At 39.8% G+C, this 15,820-nt stretch overlaps 1 protein-coding gene and 1 long non-coding RNA gene across 6 annotated transcripts in view; one reads left to right on the forward strand and one right to left on the reverse strand.

The window, feature by feature from the left end:
- The window catches only part of zfyve28 (zinc finger, FYVE domain containing 28), a 193,076-nt gene that overhangs the window by 141,488 nt on the left and 35,768 nt on the right, over positions 1 to 15,820 (forward strand). For 3 of the 5 annotated variants that reach the window (XM_063049568.1, XM_063049567.1, XM_063049569.1), the window contains exon 9: positions 8,191 to 8,295. The exons of 1 other annotated variant lie outside the window; for it this stretch is intronic. In XM_063049568.1, the coding sequence (XP_062905638.1) occupies positions 8,191 to 8,295 (105 nt within the window). Of the gene's footprint in view, positions 1 to 3,962; positions 5,295 to 8,190; positions 8,296 to 15,820 lie in introns of those variants that run through there. One more of the 5 variants, XM_063049571.1, reaches the window with a different exon arrangement.
- LOC134347235 (uncharacterized) overlaps positions 1 to 15,820 on the reverse strand; it is a 55,862-nt gene that overhangs the window by 26,518 nt on the left and 13,524 nt on the right. Inside the window, exon 4 of the long non-coding RNA XR_010018112.1 lies at positions 10,742 to 10,858. This is a non-coding gene — a long non-coding RNA (uncharacterized LOC134347235). The remainder of the gene's footprint in view (positions 1 to 10,741; positions 10,859 to 15,820) is intronic.

The following is a 15,820-nucleotide window of genomic DNA, read 5'->3' on the forward strand; positions in this document are numbered from 1 at the left end:
AATTTCAGCCATTGCTGCTCTGCTGTTATCCCTGCCAGTGTTGTTTTCCAATCAATTCTGGCCAACTCAGAATCACCGGCATGTGTCGTGCCTCTGTGTTTCTCTTTACTCCACTGTAATACTGATACCTCTGACTTTATTTTCTCCTTCTCAAATTTCAGGGTGAATTTGATCATATTATAATAACTTCCCCTGAGGGTTCTTTTACCTTAAGCCCTCTAATTAATTCTTGTTCATTGCACAACACCCAGTCCAGAATAGCTGATCCCCTAGTGGACTAAACCACAAGCTGCTCTAAAAAGCCATCTTGTAGGCAACTTTTCGACTCCTGGTATCCAGCACCAATCTGATTTTCCCAATCTACCTGCATATTGAAATCCCCACGACTAGTGTAATATTGCCATTTTGGCATACACTTTCTATCTCTCGTAATTTGTAGACCACACCTTTACTACTGTTTGGGGGTCTATGTACAACTTCCATTAAGGTCATTTTACCTTTCCAGTTCCTTGGCTCTATCCACAAAGATTCAACATCTGCTGATCTTATGTTACCACTTTCTAATGATTTAATTTCCTTTTTTTTACCAACAGAGTAACACCATCCCCTCTGCCTTTCTGCTTGTTCTTTCATTACAGTGTGAATCCTTGGGCACTGAGCTCCCAGCTATAGTTTTCTTTCAGCCATGATTCATTTATGCTTACAACATCATACCTGCCAGTCTGCAGCTGTGTTACAAGCTCATCTACCTTATTCCATAATGCACATTCAAAAACAACAATTTCAGTCATGTATTCACCCTTTTTGATTTTGTCTGCCTTTTATGTTGCAATTCATCCTGCTGACTGCTATTTTGTCCTATCAACAGGCTCTCCTTACCACATGTTGTAAACCAGCTACTTCATCTTCAGCACTATCATCTGCCTTTCCTGAAATACCTCTTGCATTGAAATGTATGCAGCTCAGGACACTAGTCACACCATGCTCAACCTTTCGATTCCTAACTTTGAGGTCTTACCAACATCTGCCTCCATGATCTCTCACTAACTGCTATGGTACTCTGATTCCCATCCCCTGCAACTCCGAGTTTAAACCCCGCCGTGTAGTGTTAACAAGTCTTACTGCTAGGATATTAGTCCCCCTCCAGTTCAGGTGCAAACCGTCCCTTCTGTACAGGTCCCACCTTATCTGGAAGAGAGCCCAGTGATCCAAAAATCTTATGCCCTCCCTCCTAAACCAGCTCCTTAGCCACGTATTAAACTGTATAATCTCCTAGTTCTGGCCTCACTACCACGTGGCATGGGTAGCAATCCTAAGATCACACCCTTGGAGGTCCTGCCCTTTAACTTAGCACCTAATTCCCTGAATCTCGTCACTCATCCTACCCAAGTCATTGGAACTTACATGGACCACAACTACTTCTGGCTGTTCACCCTCCCACTTAAAAATGCTGAGGATTTGATTCAAGATATCCCAGGGTCTTTTAAGAGACTCCTGGATTGGTACATGGAACTTAGAAAAATAGAGGGCTATGGGTAACCTTAGGTAATTTCTAGGTGAGTACATGCTTGGCACAATATTGTGGGGCAAAGGGCCTGTATTGTGCTGTAGGTTTTCTACGTTTCCAGACCCTCCACCTGGGAGACAACATACCATATGGGAATCTCATTCTTGCCTATCCCCCAAACTCCTGTCCATTCCCCTAACTAATGAATCCCCTGTCACCACAACATGCCTCTTCTCCCCCTTTCTCTTCTGAATCACAAAGGCAGACTCGTTACCAGAAACCTGACCACTGTGACTTTCCTCTGTTTGGTCAAACCCCACCCCCCAACAGTATGCAAAGTGTTAAGTGTCAAGGATCACCTGTTAAAGATTATAAAGAATTTATGAGAAATTCTGACAAAACCTATGATAACATAGAAAGTAATTGTCCTTTGCCAGAAGAATGGTACAATATTCTCCTGTGTACTATTGTAATGCCCTGGTTTGTATTTCCACTATGCTGCTGTATGTATTTCATTTAGCAGTTCTGTGAGAGCAGTCTATTCTGTTTTCAGCTTGTTTGGGTTATTGTTGAAGATAAGAGATGAGGAGAAATGTGTAACATCCAATTAGGATGGTTGAAATAAGGGAAGGTTTCTCTGGTGAGGGACACCAAGGTTGGGCTTGGGGCTTTTGTTCGAGAGGAGATGAAGAGGGAAGATTCAGGAAAGAAGAGGTCGTAGGATCTGACCTGGAGCGGGACTGTGATTCAACGAAGCCCCGGGTAAGATTGATTGAGGATTGGTAACTATGGAAAAATTTTGAGCTCCAACTTGTGCACATTTGACTGCATCATTAACATGGCCCTTTTTTTTTTACTAACCCTTTAGTCAAATTAAGGTTCATAAATTTAATCTTTTAATCATAATGTGGTGTACAGTCTGTTATTTTGCGGCACTAATTTGTAACGGGGTAGCAAGTTACACAGTATCCACACCAACAGGGCTTTGGTGTGGGAGAGCCCCTCAATCTCACAGGTTTGGCGGGGGCAGAGGTTGTTTTCCCTACACGTCCACAGCCAAGGAAACCAGGGGGTTTCATTATAAAGGCTCGTTCGTATTGTGGCATGTATAGAAAGAAACATTAAAGTTTTAACATATATACCCAAACTTTGCAAAGGTGAACTCTGTCTACCAAAGAAAGGAAGGAAGTGCTAAATAGGAGGAAATCACTCAAACAAGTTACCTGCTTCAGATGCATCCCGGGTTGAGGAAGGCTGGGACTGAGATATCAGAAGCTCTTAACTACTTGTGCTGTTGTAATACTTGTTATCATTAACTGAAATCTGGATTACAAGCAGTTCTCATGTCTGCCTTGCAGTAGCTTTCTTGGTCAAGTCTATTTTTCTACTTGTCTCCTAAATCTACAAGTTCCAAAAGCTCCGCTTAGAATTCCTCAAATTAAACAAGTTAGGGAATTGTGTAGTCCACAATTCTGTCTCATTTGTTGCTGTGGCTTTGACTGTTTATCTTTAATCATTCTTGATATTTGTGCCTCACTGACAATCTTGTATGCCCAGAGGAAATGGTTTTCCTGCTCACATTAGAAGGTGAGACTGAGTTTGCATACCACCCAGACTAGGTAAATATTTCAAGCAAGTAATGCTGCAGAAAACCATAATTCCTTGCATTTTAAAGAAGAATCCATTGTGAGATATGCCAACTGGTGGAATGGTTCCGCAGCAACAACCTGGCACTCAATGTCAGTAAGATGAAAGAGCTGATTGTGGATTTCAGGAAAGGTAAGACGAAGGAGCACATACCAATCCTCATAGAGGGATCAGAAGTGGAGAGTGAGCAGCTTCAAGTTCCTCTGTGTCAAGATCTCTGAGGATCTAACCTGGTCCCAACATATTGATGTAGTCATAAAGAAGGCAAGACAGCGGCTATACTTTATTAGAGTCTGAAGAAATTTGGCATGTCAACAAATATATTCAAAAGCTTCTATAGTTGTACGGTGGAAAACATTCTGACAGGCTGCATCACTGTCTGGTATAGAGGGGCTATTGCAGAGGACTGAAAGCTAAAGAAGTTGTAAATCTAGTCAGCTCCATCTTGGGCACTGGCCTACAAAGTACCCAGGAGATCTTTAGGGAGTGGTATCTCAGAAAGGCGGCGTCCATTATTAAGGACGTCTAGCACTCAGGGCATGCCCTTTTCTCACTGTTACCATAAGGGAGGAGGTACAGAAGACTGAAGGCACACACTTAGCGAGTCAGGAACAGCTTCTTCCCCTTTGCCATCCAATTCCTAAATGGACATTGAAGCTTTGGAGACGACCTCACTTTTTTTAATGTACAGTATTTCTATTTTTTGCACATTTTAAAAAATCTATTCAATACATGTAATTGATTTACTTGTTTGTTTATTATGTTTTATTTTATTTATTACTATTAATTTTTTTTCTCTCTCTGCTAGATTACGTATTGCATTGAACTGCTGCTGCTAAGTTAACAAATTTCACGTCACATGCTGGTGATAATAAACCTGATTCTGATTCTGCTGTTGGTTTGATAATATTCTGGTAGAAACTAAATTGCTAATAAATTCTACCAGTTCTGTCTTTAAATACATGGCTGAGTATCAAGATTCTGGTTATATGTGATTCACATGAGTGACCCCCAAGGGTTATTAGAATTGCCAATCTTGTCCTCCACCTGATGTGCTGAAATCTGTATTATTCATGGGCTAGGAGCTGGAAGTGGGACTAGGTGGGTGAACTTCGTTCTTTTGGCATTTTGCTGTAAATTTCTACTTGTCGAATCAAATGATTTTGTAATGAGGGACATTGACAATCTTTGATTCAAATGGTAAATTAGTAAGCTAGAGAAAATATTAGTGATTCTTACAAATAATTGTTTTTTTTACCCTGAGAGGAAGGGACTCGGGGTTGTGTCCTGAGTCCCCTCCTCTACTCCCTTTATCCCCGTGCCTGTGCAGCCATAGACAGTTCCAATCTGCTGATCAAGTTTGCAGATGACCTGATATTGATCGGTCTTATTTCCAGTGGTGATGAGACAGCCTACAGAGGAGAGGTTAACACCCTGACGCAGCGGTACCAAGATAATAACCTCCCCCTCAATGTCCAAAAAACAAAAGAGCCAATGGTGAATTACAGGAGGAGTGGGGACAGACTCGCCCTGATCAACATCAGTGGGTCTGGAGTTCAGTAGTTTCAAGTTCCTCAAGTATACATAATCGAAGATCTCACCTGGACTGTACACACCAGCTGTGTGGCGAAAAATAAAAGCACAACAACGTCTCTTCCACCTCAGGCAACTGAAGAAGTTTGGCATAAGCCCCCAAATCCTCAAGACCTTCTGCAGGGGCACCATTGAGAGCATACTGAATGGCCGTATCACTACAGGTACGGGAACTGCACCAGCCTTGATCGCTGGGCACTGCAGAGAGTGGTATGGACAGCGCAGCACATCTGTGGATGTGAACTTCCCTCCACTGAGGACATTTACAGCAGCACGTGCATAAATAAGGCCTAGAAGATCATTGGGGATGCCAGTCACCACAACCATAAACTGTTTTGGCTGCTTCCGTTTGGCAAACGGTACCGCAGCATTAAAGCCAGGAGCAACCGGCTATGGGACAGCTTGTTTCTACAGGCCATTAGACTTATAAATTCACATGTCTGTACATTGTGACGGAGTCATAATGCAACAATTTTTACTCCCTCATGTTGTGGGACAGATGTAAGATTTAATTAAATAAAGATTTAAACTTATTGCACAGTTACCCAGTTTCCAGTCTTTGCAAGCTAAACTATTTTGGAGTTCATCTTTTATATCTTAGTCACATCTGTTACAGTTCTACACTGTTAAGCTTTAAATGTGATTTTATAATCTGTCTTAGTAAATGCTTTGGCAGAAACTTCTACTCTAATTTCTCAATTGCAAGGTATGTCCAATTGAACTCTGAGTCACAATTTTCTCTAAAAATATGCTTGTGTGAGAATCTGTACAATGCATGATGGCAGTTCCTGACCTAAAAAACAATTGTTGTTATAACTGATCTGGCTTCTTATTCATTGACTATTTTTAGTGTTTTAGGTTATTTATATTTTTATTCCATGTGTAAAGCTGATTTTGGATACGAGTGCTAACCTTGGCCAATTGTACTGTGTCACCAGCTGGTGCTTTGATGATGCATGAGATTAGTCTGAAGCAAGAAGTGCAGAATTGTGAAGTCAAGTAGTGGATTCTGGTTAATTGGGACACATCGGGACCAGTACATTTTGGCTGAATTAAGCAGCTGCCCCAAATTGCCAAAGTTTCATGGAAATAGTTACAATTGTTTTAAAAAAAAGTCAAATTACTGTTGAACTGAGTAACAAATTATGTATTTAAAGGAAATACAGAACAAATTAGAACACTGCAGTACAGGAAAACTGTGTATTAGTTCCCTATAGTTATTGGAGGAATAACCCCAATAACTATAGGGAACTAATACACAGTTCTTTCAATTGAATGTAAATGAACAAAATCAGCACTGACACCTAGTATAGATAATATACTGCCTTCATACAATTTTTGACAATTGCATCCTCCAAATTTTGATTTTCATTGTAGCAATTCAAGATGATTTTGCAATATTTTCAAATGATTCATAGTTCCAAACTTGTTGAAGTAGTGAGGTTGTTTTTGGCATCTCCAAGCCTGAGTGCTTGAAATCGGAGTGAGCAAAACAGTTTTGAATTGTTTTACTGCTTATTACTCACCAACTATCAGTGATAAAAAATCATTGCTTTTTGAATACATATTAATACAACTGATGCTATCAAAAACTGCTTGCTGTAAGCATGATGGTAGTGCCAAACAGCCACATAAGTGCTGGTTAGAAATTGTTTGGCAACTGTCTCCTGCCCCAATTAAGCGGCATAGTGTCCTAAATGAATCAAGGGAACGCTGACTATTATATTTTTTCTTTTTTGTTCTGCCCCAATTGACTGATGGACCAATTAACCAGAATCCACTTTCAGAAAAGATTTAGGCAAAGAAAACAACAGTTAACACGTTGAGTTGACCATTGAAAGGTTTTTGGTCAATAATGAGCCAGAGAAAAAAGGAGATGAGAACACAAGACAGTTAAAGGCAATTGGTCACAATGGAACAAGTAAAAGGAATGAGAGCTAAAAGAAAAAGTTTAAATAGCAATACAACCAGTGGTAATACCTGCTGTTCAAGAAAAATAATCCCAAGTTTCAGTTCTGAAACCATTAAGTCTTGAAAGTTATAAAGTGAATTACTGAAAGATGAAGTGCTGTTCCTGAACCTACATGAAGAGAATACTTTTTGGAGGTAAAGATCACAGCGGCAGTTAAATAGGAAGCCAAGAATGGCAAAAGATCGTAGTACTGAGACCCAAATTCCAGACATTGGTTGGAATCTTGCATCTGTTACTAGTTGAATTATGCATCCTGGTAATGGGCTACTTTTTTCTGATTTGTTACTAAAGCTATGGGATTAGATTTCAATATTTGTTTGTCTATTGCTATTAAGTGGATGTACTTCCATAGAATCACAAACAGAATCACAGAGAAGAAAGCCATGTCTTTATCCAATTCCTTGAAAGTTATTGTTGAAAGTAGTTCTGTCCTTTCAAACACTGACTTCTAATTCGTCATTATAGCATTGATCAGATGAACTGAGATTTTGATACCTTGGTCATGTGTATCTTTTAATGAACATTTTCACTCTATTTTTGTACTGATTCCTGAAATCTAGTTTATGATAACACATAAGTTAATGGCAGGACAATCACTGGAGAATGGATTTCAGCTGCACATCATGTTGGTGCAGTGATTGAGATTTTGTTTTCCTTTGAGTAAGAGGCACAGGATGTGAACAGTAGTTGAGTTGATGGTAAGTAATTTTGTTTTGAATGTGCTAAATGTGTAACAGGAGGTAAATTTTTTAAATCGGTGACACAGTCCATTTGGCATACTTAACTGAAAGGAGAATTGAAGCACATTTAATTCTCTTTTAATAAAGCATTAAGCAGCAATTTGAAGGAAATATTATGGAACTGAAAGGAAAGAACCAGGAAAGAGGACTGATCAGGTTGCTGTAGCAGAGATCAAGGTTGGGTTAGGTTCATTGAGCTCAATGACCTCTTTCCCAGCTATAACAATTTCTATGAATCCAATCATATGACTTGATTAGCTGAAGGGATTAAAAAGTTGGAGAAGGATGACGTGACCAGCTGGTGGAGATCTCTGATTTAGGATTAATACAAACCATTGGGTTCCTGAATTCCCTGAGGCAAAATAAGAAAACTGACTCCTCAAAATAAACTGATGCTCTTCAGAGAAATTGAAGAAAGAATCTGAGTTGTGTTTTTTTTTTGTTCTGCTCTGTCCTATCCTCAAGTTTCTAACTTGGAATTTATCATTTTTCTCCTTCATGGATCTTTCCCCCACTGCAACAATCTTGATTTGAATCACCGAGCAAAGGTGCCCTCATTACAGGCCCATCCTGTTAATCATCTTCCTAAATGAGATGGTATTCTTTTCTATGGTATTTTTCCCCTTTTGTTCTTGTACAGATGCATGTATTTTTAGTTCAATTCTTGATATTGGTGAAAATGCTATTTTCAGAGTTTAATTTCCTTTATGTTTTCATTAATATGGTTCCAGTTTTCAAGATCTCATTCAAGATTCCCCCATCAGCTCCATATCCAGCAGTGACTGCGGGAGTGTGTCTGTCACAACCTGCAGTCTTTCCAGCACGTATACTCCAAGGTAACCGGATTTTTTTGATCTTTCTATTTACTTCACAGGTAAAGTGAGCTGGTCCTCTTTTAACCTGCTTTGTTTCTTAATTAATTTAGAGAATGTCCTATTTAGACTGAAGAACTGGTTTGCCAAGGCGGCATTGGATGGATGGAACCATAGTTGGGATGACTGAACTGAAACTTGGTTCTAAATATTGATAACGTGTGACATATTGCGGTACATTAATTTCTGGTTGATACTAATGTGCCTTTTTAGTCCTACAGTTGACGACTTAACTAAGCAACCAGTCCAAATCCTAGATTTTGAACAATTCAGATAGTTGCCTATTAGTTTATGTCACTCTTGACTTAGTGTGAGTATTGATTATTTTTAATTTGGGTATGGCACAGATTAGCAACTTTAACAAAGATTAGCTATTTGATCAAGTCATTGGCCTCACTATCTAGACATCAGCATGAAACTTTCAAAGCTTCCAAATGTTGATTCAAAGTGTAAATTTGCCAGCTGTGTCTATCCCTATAGACTCTAAATATAGGATTCTGCCTGGATTAGAGGGCAAGTGCTATAGCGAGAGGTTGGACGAACTTGGGTTGTTTACTGGAGCAACGGAAGCTGAGGAGAGATCTGATAGAAGTTTATAAGAGTTTAAGAGACATAGATAGAGTAGACAGACAGGAGAAAATCTGCAGATGCTGGAAATCAAAGCAATACACACAAAATGCTAGATGAACTCAATAGGCCAGGCAGCATCTTTGGAAAAGAGTAATAGGTTGACATTTTGGGCCGAGACCCTTCATCAGGGAAAGTTTTGGCCCAAAATGTTGACTGTTTACTCTTTTTCATAGCTGCTGCTTGGCTGCTGAGTTCCTCTAGCATTTTGTGTGTATTGAGTAAACAGACAGTATCTTTTTCCCGGGTTTGAGATGTCTAATACCAGAGGATGTGCATTTAAGGTGAGAGAGGGCAAGTTCAATGGAGATGTGAGAGGCTTTTTTTTAAGTGCCTAGAATGTGTGTGTGTTTCCTGGGGTGGTGGTAGAGGCAGATACATTAGGTATTTTTAAGAGACATTTAGATAGGCACGTGAATGTGAGGGAAATGGAAGCATATGGACACTTTAGGCAGAAGAGATTAGTGTCGTTGGCCTTTTGAGTACTAATTTAATTGGTTCGGCACAACATCGTGGGCCGAAGGGTCTGTTCCTATGCTGCGCCTGTGTATGTTATGTTCTGTAGCTTGGATACCTCACTAGACAATGGAGACAAGATACTGTAGATGCTGGATTCTGGAGCAGAAAACAACCTTCTGGAGGAACTCTGGGTCATACATCTGTAGAAGGAAAGGAATTGTTGATGTGTTGCCCCAAAACATCATGAATTCTTCCCTTCTGCAAATGTTGTTTGTTCAGCTGTTTTCCACTAGCAGATTGTTCACCTCGCCAAACAAGATTAGTTATGTCAGTTGGGGTGAATTTGAGCCTGTTTGAGATTAAGGTTGTACAGCATGCATCCACTTACTTATTCTCTTTAGTTCATAAAGATGGTGGGAATAGGAAATGATCCCACACATACACATCCAGGTTTGTGACATAACTAAGCAATCTTGTGCACCTAATTACAGAATGTATCTCCTGGGGATATTTGATTAAGTTAAATTTAAGTTGGTTTATTAATGTCACATGTATTGAAGTACAGTGAAAACATTTGTTTAGATGCTATCCATACTGATTATTTCATTGAATTAATACAAGGCAAAACAATAACCATGCAGAATAAAGTGTTATAGTTACTAGGAAAACAGAATGCAATGCAGGCAGACAATAAAATGCAAACTTATATCAAAGTAGATTGAGTTTGAGTCTTGTCATACTAGGAGGCTGTTCAGTAGTCTAATAACAGCTGGATAAAAGTTGTCCTTGAGCCTGGTGATATGTGCTTTCAGCCTTTTGTATCTTCTGCCCGATGGGAAAGAGTGGCAGAGAGAATGTCTGGGGAGGGTGGGGCCTTTGCTTATGTTGGCTGCTTAACTGAGGCAGTAAGTGAAGAGAGTTCATGGAGGAGAGGCTGGTATAACAGTTTGTGGTTCTTTGCCCTTTTTCTCCAATTTCAGTCATAATCTCAAACTTATTTATGCTTTACTCTTTGGTTATAATTTGTTACTGTCCACAGATTGTTATGCCCTTCATCTACAAAATTGTTCTCTGAGGAAGAAATGTCATTGTAAGCTGAATACTTTTTGCTCCGTTTCTGGTTGATATTGTGGCAACTTAGCAAATGATTAATAAGCCATAAAATGAGCTGACTTCTGCTCTTTGTGCAAGGGATTGGCCTACCAATTGATCTATGATGCATCGTTACGTCAGTCCTTGATTTTAATTTCATTTCTTCTCCCAGAGTATTAAGGTAATAAGAGCCGCACAGTAGGTAAAGTAGTCATCAAAAAGTAATGCTTACCTGAGATAGAGAAATGTTGAAAACCTTCAAATCTATTTTTGGGGCATTGGGGATGAGGTTGGTGGTGTTTGAAGAACTTTACTGAATATGTAATTTACCTGGATCCTCCACAGTAATCTATATCAAAAGCAAGTTTTAAAAGTCGTTACATCAAGGATGCATGTGCTAAAGTACAGAAACTCCTGGCACACATCAGAACTGAACAGTCCCAAGTAACAGTAATTTGACTTTTTTGCCAACTGAGTCTCAATGGCAGTTGAGGCACTCTATAAAAGCAACACAAATTCCAACCATTCCATGTCAGGTGGTGATTCCCCTGTTCTCTTATGAATTTTTAATGTCTAACTGGACAGAGAAGGGACCACAGACAAAATGCTGGAGAAATTCTGAATGTCGGGTCTTGACCCAAAACACTGAATGTTTATTCCCCTCTATAGAGGCGGCTGGACTTGTTGAGTTCCTGCAGCATCTTGTGCGCGTTGCTCAAGATTTCCAGCATCTTTAGAATCTCTTGTGTTTGTGCTGTAAGAGTGCAGTGCACTGAAGTGTCTATTTAGTGAAACTTGGTACTAAAAGTATCAAGGTTCATAAGAATGATTCTGAGAATGAAAGGGTTAAGGTATGAGGGTTGTTTCGCTCTGGGCCTGTACTTGCTCGAGTTTAGAAGAATGAGGGGCGATCTCATTGAAATCTATAGAATATTGAAAGGACTAGATGCAGAGGATTTTTCCCTTAGTGGGTGAGTCTAGGACCAGAATAGAGGGATGTCAACTTAGAACAGATGAGAAGAAATTTCTTTAACCAGTGGGTGGTGAATCTATGGAATTCATTACCACAGGCAGCTATACAGGCCAAGTCATTGAGTGTATTTAAAGTGGAGGCTGACAAGTTCTTAATTAGTCAGGGTATCAAAGGTTATGGGGCGAAGGCAGGAGAATGGAGTTGAGAAGGATAATAAATCAGCCTTGATGGAATGGTGGGGCAGACTCGATGGACTGAATGGCCTAATACTGCTCCTATATTATATGGTGTTACAGCCACTTGAAGGCGGCCCCCTGCAGTATGGATAACACAGTAGCATAGTGGTTACCATTACGCTATTACAACATCAGCGACCTGGATTCAGTTCTGCTACTCTCTGTAAGGAACTTGCATGTTCTCTCTGTGACTGCGTGGGTTTCCTTTGGGTCCTCCGGTTACCTCACACATTCCAAAGACATCTGGGTTGGTAGGTTGATTGGTCACGTGGGTAGAATTAGGTAACGTGGGTTCATTGAGCTGGAAGTACCTGTTCCTGTGCTCAATCTCTAAATAAAAACAGGTGGATTAGAGCTGTTAGAAAGAATATTACAAATCAGCTACAGGATTGTGTCTAGAGTGGGAAGTAATTCATTGAGATGATGGGTTCTTTGTCTGACAGGGCCTCAATAAACATTTTTAAGCTTTCATGGTCACTTGAAAATTGCAAGATTGACTAAATTGTGCAACGTATCGTTTGCTTGTATAGTTTCCATCTTGCATTTCAGTATCTCAATTGGATTATACTACTTTGCAATATTATCAGGTTTTATATTATTGCTTCTTCGTTAACCTTTGTTTACTTATTAAGTGCAAAGTCCCATGTAGTTAGTAGCTTTAGATAGCCTTATGCAGGATACAATATTTTGGAAGGCTCTATTCTGGTATTTTCACTGCAGAATTTTTTCTTCAGAGTTGTTGCCCTACGTTTTAATTCATTCACTTATATCTGCAGTCAGTATTTGCTTTAATTTTGTTAATCATCTTGTTATCGATTTGTTATAGTTTCATTTTCAAGCCTACAGTTTTTTCCCCTTCAAGAGTTCAGTTAACAACTTTTTATTTGTATTAGTTGTCATTTTTCACAGTAAGTGAAACATTATCCTTAAATTTGATTTTGGTAATATTCAAGCCTATCACCAAAATAGCAAGCACAGAAAAATGATTTAATGCAGAACAGGGTTGTTGCCTTTTTTTAAAAAAAAACTTGTTCCATTAACATTATGAATATGATCCTTGGGTGTAAGCAGCATTTGGAAATTATTTTCCTGTTATAGCATATAGACCAATTGGAGTGAAAGAGTTAGTAGGAATTTAAAAAGTCTCATCATTTTTTATACTCATCTTCATAATATAAAGATTGCATAATATTTAATCAGTGATCAATTAGTACTCTTGCAGAGCAATAAATCAGTATAACAATTAAATAAACTCAGGAACCAAAGTAATGGGTGAGAATGGGGAACTGAAGTCAAAAGTAGAATTTAAGTCAGTGAACTTGAAAGTTAATAAATCCTAATTGAGCCAGTGATTTATATCCCAGAGTTTTGAATGTGTTTAGAATTAGTGAATAGAAACGTGAGTAGATAGCCCTGATGCAGAGCTTTAACCCCAAACATTAAAATTTCCCTCCCATCGCCCATCCCCCACAGGTGCTGCTCGACTTGCTGAGTTCCTCCAGCAGTTTGTATGTTGTTGTAGATATTCTGGTTATCATCTTCCAAAGTTTTCATGGTTCATGCAAATGAAGGTGCAGATATATCACCACTTCTTTTAGAAAAAAGAATAATGAAAATGGGGAACTGCTAACATGTTAGCCTCGTGTTATGGCAAAGAAAATGCTGGAATTTCTTTTAGCCAATTACCTTGAACAGAACCATAGGAGTGAGCAGAGTCAACTTAGTTATTTATTGAAGGAAAATCATGTTTAACTACACTGGAGTTCTTTGAGGATACAAGTAATAGGGAACCAGCAAATGTGGCATATTTGGATCTTCAGGGCCACATAGGATGTTGGCCAGCAAAATTAGAGCACATGGAATTGATGGTAATATACTCACATGGATTGAGAATTAGATGAGTAACACACACAAAATGTTGGGGGAGCTCAGCAGGTCAGGCAGCATCTGTGGAAGGGAGTAAACAGTAGACCTTTGGGCCAAGACCCTTCATCATTCTTTGCCGAAGAACGGAAAGGGGTAGAAGCCAGAATAAGAAGGTTGGGGGAGGGGAAAGATTCCATGCTGGCAGGTGATGGGTGAAAGGTTGGGGGGGATGAGTTGAGAAGCTGGGAGGTGATTGGTGGAAAAGGTAAAGGACTGAAGTAGTAGTAGTCACTGCTTGATACCAAGAACATAAAGTACTGCAGGACTATTCCATCAGTGAGTTGCTCGATAGCAATAGAACTGGACTTATTGCAGATTGTTCTGTTGTCTTCTTGACTTGTTGCTTACTGTTGTACAGAGATGGTGCGCGGTCTTGGTCATTTTTATTGTGATTGCAAGACCCTGTCTGATGTTGGTAATGTACAAATGTAGAATACTGAAAGCCCAACTAACTGGATCATTGGCAAGACCTACAACGGAGGAGCTGTATTCCCTCAGTTGTTGCACGGACAAGGCCCACAAGCCTCGGACTTGTTTGTTGCGGTCACCAGCAAAGGAGACATCGGATCTGGCTGTGTGCCACTGGATTTCATACTGGGTTGGGAGTTGGTCCCTTTCATTAGTGCTGCTGTCTGGTGTTCACTCGGTGCTGCCCTCCAGTGTTCGCTCGGTGGAAGAACAACCAGGACAGCTCAAGGACTTGAGCTATATTTTTTCTCTCCTTGTGACTGTATGTTTTCCTGAAATCATAACCATATGTGTTGTTTGTGTTATATGTAATATGCTGTGTGCTGTTGCTGATGTGTTTTGCACCTTTTCCCTGAAGGAACACTGTTTTGTTTGGCTATATTCATGTTCATTCTTGAATAATAGTTAAACTTGAACTGGCTATATTTATGTTCATTGTTGAATAATAATTAAACTTGAACATGAATGTGATAGGAGAGGGCAGTGGACCGGGAAGTGAAGGGATGAAGGAGGGGAACCAGAGGAAGGTGATGGGTAGGTCACGAGGGTGGGAGAAGAGAAGGGGTGAGAGGATAACCAGAATGGGGAACGGAAGGAGAGATGTGGGGGGAGAGAGCAAAAGGCAGGAGGTCGAAAATACCAGAAGTTGGAGAAATTGATGCTCATGCCATTAGCTTGGTGGCTACTCAGATGGAATACAAGGTGTTGCTCCTCCAATCTGAATTTGGCCTCATCATGACAGTAGAGGAGGCCGTGGGTATACGTATCAGCATGGAAACAGGTAGCCGCCAGGAGATCCTGCCGTTTGAGGTGGACAGAATGAAGGTGCTCAACAAAGCAGTCTCCAATCTGAGTCAGATCTCACCAGTGCAGAGGAATCTGTCAGATAGAGAGCTTAAAGTTAGTACTTTTGGGTTGGCAGGCTGTGACCAATGGAGAACTATGATTAGCTGGGGTCCCAAACACTAAATGTGCAATCTGTATTACGAATCTGAGGGGACTAATTCCATATTTGCTGATAGCACTGAACGACATGAGACTCTGCATACTGAGGAGAATATAGAGGCTTCAAGGTGATATGGACAAGTTAAATGAATGGGCAAAAACAAAACATGACAAATGGAGCCTTACATTGAAAAATGATGTCATCTATTTCAGAGTGTGTGAGAGATTTGTTAAATGATGAAAGAATGAGTAATATTGATATAAAAAAGACAATCACTGAAAGCTAACATATCAGTGTAGCACAAAATTAAGAGCACAAATCAAATGTTAGCCTTCATTATGAGAATATTTAAGCATGAGTGTAAGAAAATCTTATTACCGTAAAGTCTTGGTAAGAATGCACTGTGGCTTGCTTTCAGCTCTTTAAGAAATGATATACTTGCCATTTACCACACTGTTTCCAGGTATGGGGTTTTGTGCTCAGTGTTACGATTTTTCACACTGGCTTCAGATTTTCTGTGTTTGCATACGAGGAGAGATTGAGGTGGTAATCTCCAGATCTTGGAGGAATGACAGATACTTGTTGAAAATTTGGGTTTGACTGGTAGATCCAAAGAAGATGTTTCCTCTGGATGAGCAGCCTAGGACCAGAGGGCACAATTTCAGAATGACAGGTTGATTGTTTAGGACTGAGATGAGGAGAAATTTCTTTATCCCAAGAGCTATGAGAGCTGATTGGTTTCATTCAAAATAAAGATCAATG

The sequence above is a fragment of the Mobula hypostoma genome, chromosome 5 (genome assembly GCF_963921235.1).
Source record: "Mobula hypostoma chromosome 5, sMobHyp1.1, whole genome shotgun sequence".
Taxonomy (NCBI): Eukaryota; Metazoa; Chordata; class Chondrichthyes; order Myliobatiformes; family Myliobatidae; genus Mobula; species Mobula hypostoma.